Source organism: Ailuropoda melanoleuca, unplaced genomic scaffold (assembly GCF_002007445.2).
Source record: "Ailuropoda melanoleuca isolate Jingjing unplaced genomic scaffold, ASM200744v2 unplaced-scaffold19796, whole genome shotgun sequence".
Lineage (NCBI taxonomy): Eukaryota > Metazoa > Chordata > Mammalia > Carnivora > Ursidae > Ailuropoda > Ailuropoda melanoleuca.
The window spans coordinates 1-3261 of NW_023189165.1; the positions used below are offsets into that span (position 1 = coordinate 1).

The 3261-nt window shown below is 62.6% G+C and overlaps 1 protein-coding gene across 1 annotated transcript; it reads right to left on the minus strand.

The window, feature by feature from the left end:
* Positions 1-6: 6 nt before the first annotated feature.
* LOC117797948 (phosphoinositide 3-kinase regulatory subunit 5-like) lies at positions 7-2116 on the minus strand (the record flags this gene model as incomplete). Its single annotated transcript, XM_034650378.1, is given in 5 exon segments — positions 7-57; positions 59-516; positions 776-859; positions 1134-1287; positions 1793-2116. Coding segments are annotated over 5 exon segments (1071 nt in total), but the record flags the coding sequence as incomplete, so codon positions are not given.
* Positions 2117-3261: the final 1145 nt, after the last annotated feature.

Consider the following 3261-nt stretch of genomic DNA (forward strand, 5'->3'; position numbering starts at 1 on the left):
GGCCCGCGCGGGGGGTGGCACCGGGCCGTCCAGGGGGCTGCAGAGGCTGCCCGCACGGGCGCAGCGGCAGTGCCGCGTCCGAGCCGCCCTCCGGGCCCCGGGAGTCCCTCCGCAGCACCAGCTGGCTGGTGCTCTTGAAGAGTTTGTAGATCCTGTTGAACTTCTGCCCCGGCCTGCGGTGACCCCGGCGCTCCTGGCTGCCCGGCCTCTTGGGCCACTCGGAGGGGCTCTCCTCGCTGTCCTCCACGTAGCCGCTGTCCACGCCGTCCGAGAGGCCCGAGACGAAGGACGTCAGCAGCTGGCGGGAGAGGGTGGGCTCTGAGGCCTGGGATGAGGCAAGGGACAGGGTGGAGTCGTGGAAGACCGACGAGCTGGTGGAGAGCAGTGAGTCTCTCTGGGCACAATGCCCATCCGTTTCCAAGTCCTCCTCCTCCTCCTCGTCGTCCTCCTCGTCGTCCCCCAGGATCCCTGGCTGGAGCAGCTCCTGTTCCTTGAGCAGGATTTCCTGTAGGATGTCTGCAGGGAAGCCAGGGGAGGCACCGTCTGGGTGTCTGGGTCCTTGAAACCCCTCTTGCACCCCCTCGGGAGTGGCGACGGGCTCAGACAGACTGGCCCAGAGGAGGAGGAGAGGGCAGAAGGAGGGTGAACCGCAGCCCAGGACTCAAGCACCGCCCCCTGCTCTGCTTACAGCCTGCTCAGGCGGCAGGTGGCAGGACCAGGAAGCAGCCCGGGGTGGGGGTGGGGGGTGCCACGAAGGCCCCAGCCGGCTGCTTACCGAAGCTGTCCTGGCTCCAGCTGTACGTGTGACACCTGGCCACAGGGATGGGGATGGTGCGGAGCTGGCCAGGTTTGGCAGTGTCTGCAAGAACGGGGACGGGAGGTGAGGGCTGGAAGGCTCACAGAAGAGACCAGCGGTGGCCACACAGCTGGACTGGCCAAGGCTGACTGGGAAGCTGGCTGGCCCCCAGCTAGCACCTTCTTTCCGCCCTCGGGGGTGGCAGAGCACCTGGACAACGAGAGCCTGGGTCCCCCACAGGCTGTGTGGGGCAGAACCACTGGCCGACTTGGACTGCTCACCTGGGGGCTGGCATGGGCCCTGGGGAAAATGCACGGCGCTCTCCCAAGAGCCTCACCTAAGACGCCGGGGAAGCCAGCTTTCTCTCCCACCGCCTGCAGCCTGGTCCTGAGCCACTGCCGGGCCTCGGCTGCGTCCCCGATGCCAGAAGCCAGCTCCTGAGCTTCCACAGTCTCCGTGAAGATGTCTTCGAGCTCGGCCAGGCTCTTGGACTAAAACCGCAGGAGGAAACAGGCTTGCCCCCCCGAACCAAGCCTTGGCTGCCTGACTTCTCGAGCTCCTAGGGTCTTTCCTATGGTGGCCGTGGCCCATCTCCTCCCCTGCCTCGGCACCCACCTCCCCCCAACACCTGGCTGGGGAGCCAGGCCTCCTCCCCGGGCCCCTCTTCTCAGGAAGTGGTCACGAGAAAAAGGCCCAGAGCCAGGGCACTGCCGAGTTGGAAGGGGACCTCACAGCTCCCCACTGTGGCCCAGAGAGGGGAGGGGGCTGTCCAGGGCCACACGGCGGACCCATCACAGACCTAGGAGTAGCAGCCTGTTCCCAGCCCACCCAGCCCATGCCATCCTCCGAGGATCGTGCCCAGCCCCCTGTCTAGGCTGCCACCCACCTCTGTCGGGACCCAGCACGACAGAAACCTCTCAGTGCGGCCAGCCCTCCAGCCACTGCTCTGCCGCGTCAGCCAGGGCGATGCTGAGGCCCGGGGCCCCAAGCACGTACCTGCAGCCTGCCGTGCAGCCCCGGGAGGTCACAGTGGGCCCCGAAGGTGGCCTGGAAGGCGTGCAGGAGCAGAGTGGTGTAGGCGCCGTGGGGCGAGTGCCCGGGCGTGCTCAGCTTGTTGGCCACAGCGAGGAACTCGGACTGCACCTCCACTGGGTTCAGCAACAGCACGGTGCTGGGGACACAGAGGGCGGGCTCTGGGCAGGTGGGGACGGCGCAGCCACACCCCTTACGTCTGATGCCCTGGCAGAGCTGCTGGGCCCCACCACAGCCTCCAGAGTGCGCAGGCAGCAGCTGAGGCCAGGGGAGAGGCAGGGGGCTGGCTCAAGAGTCCCAGTTCCAAGGGCAAAGCTTATGGTCCACTCCTGAGGATTTTTCAGGCAGTGTTGTCAAAGGACTTTTGAAAGTGGGACTTCATTTTTACAAAAGAAATTTCACCTTAATTTTTATATCAACATTTTTCCTACAGGACATCAGAATGGAATGAAGGAGGACTCACGGGGACTGCTGTCTTAGGGGGGATGACTTCGAGCCAGGGGCTCATTTTGCAGGCTGGCCTGGAAGTTCAGGCTAGGGGTCAAGGCTGCCTGTGAGTCTGCAGCTCACAGGGGACCCCTTTTCTAACTCCCGAAAGCCCATCACCCCGGCTTGCACAGGGCTGGGAGCGGAGTGTGTGCCCAGCCCCCTATGCCTCTCCTCTCCTGGACCCTGCACTCCCTCTCCGGGCCAGCCTTTTCGTTCTGTTCATTACGGAAAACTTCAGACAGACCCAAACGTTAAGAGAATCGTGAACCCCCCAAGGTGTCGATGGCTCAGTTAACAGTTAATCACACATGACTGTTCTCACTTCGCCCACATCAGCCCTCCGTCGCTGTGTTTTCTCAAAGCGTGTTCGAGATATCACATATCCCAGCTGTAGAGGCTTTGGTGTGAGCCGCCTGCACTGCCCCCACCCCCCGCCAGGTTCCTTCCCGCCTGCCTCTGTGGATGGCTGCCCCGGGTGGGGGCCCCGTGCCCCTGATGGGACAGAATCCCCATTGTTTAGGGGAGAAACTAATGTTGATTTCTCTATTTGTCAGAAAAAAGGGAGAGGCCTGCACAGGTGGTCCCTGCCTGAGCCAGTCTCCTTCACTGACTGCTTGCTCGCTCCTTCCGCACACGTGTGTGTGTGTATGTGTGTATGTGTGTGTGTGTGTACAGTAGGCTTTCATATAAAATGCACTGTTTAGGGGCGCCTGGCTGGCTCAGTTGGTGGAGCATGACCTCTTGATCTCAGGGTCATGAGTTCGAGCCCCATAGAACTCGGGCATAGAGATTACTTAAAAAAATAATAATAATAGGGGCGCCTGGGTGGCTCAGTTGTTAAGCGTCTGCCTTTGGCTCAGGGCGTGATCCCAGAATCCTGGGATCGAGCCCCGCATTGGGCTCCCTGCTCTGCTGGGAGCCTGCTTCTTCCTCTCCCACTCCCC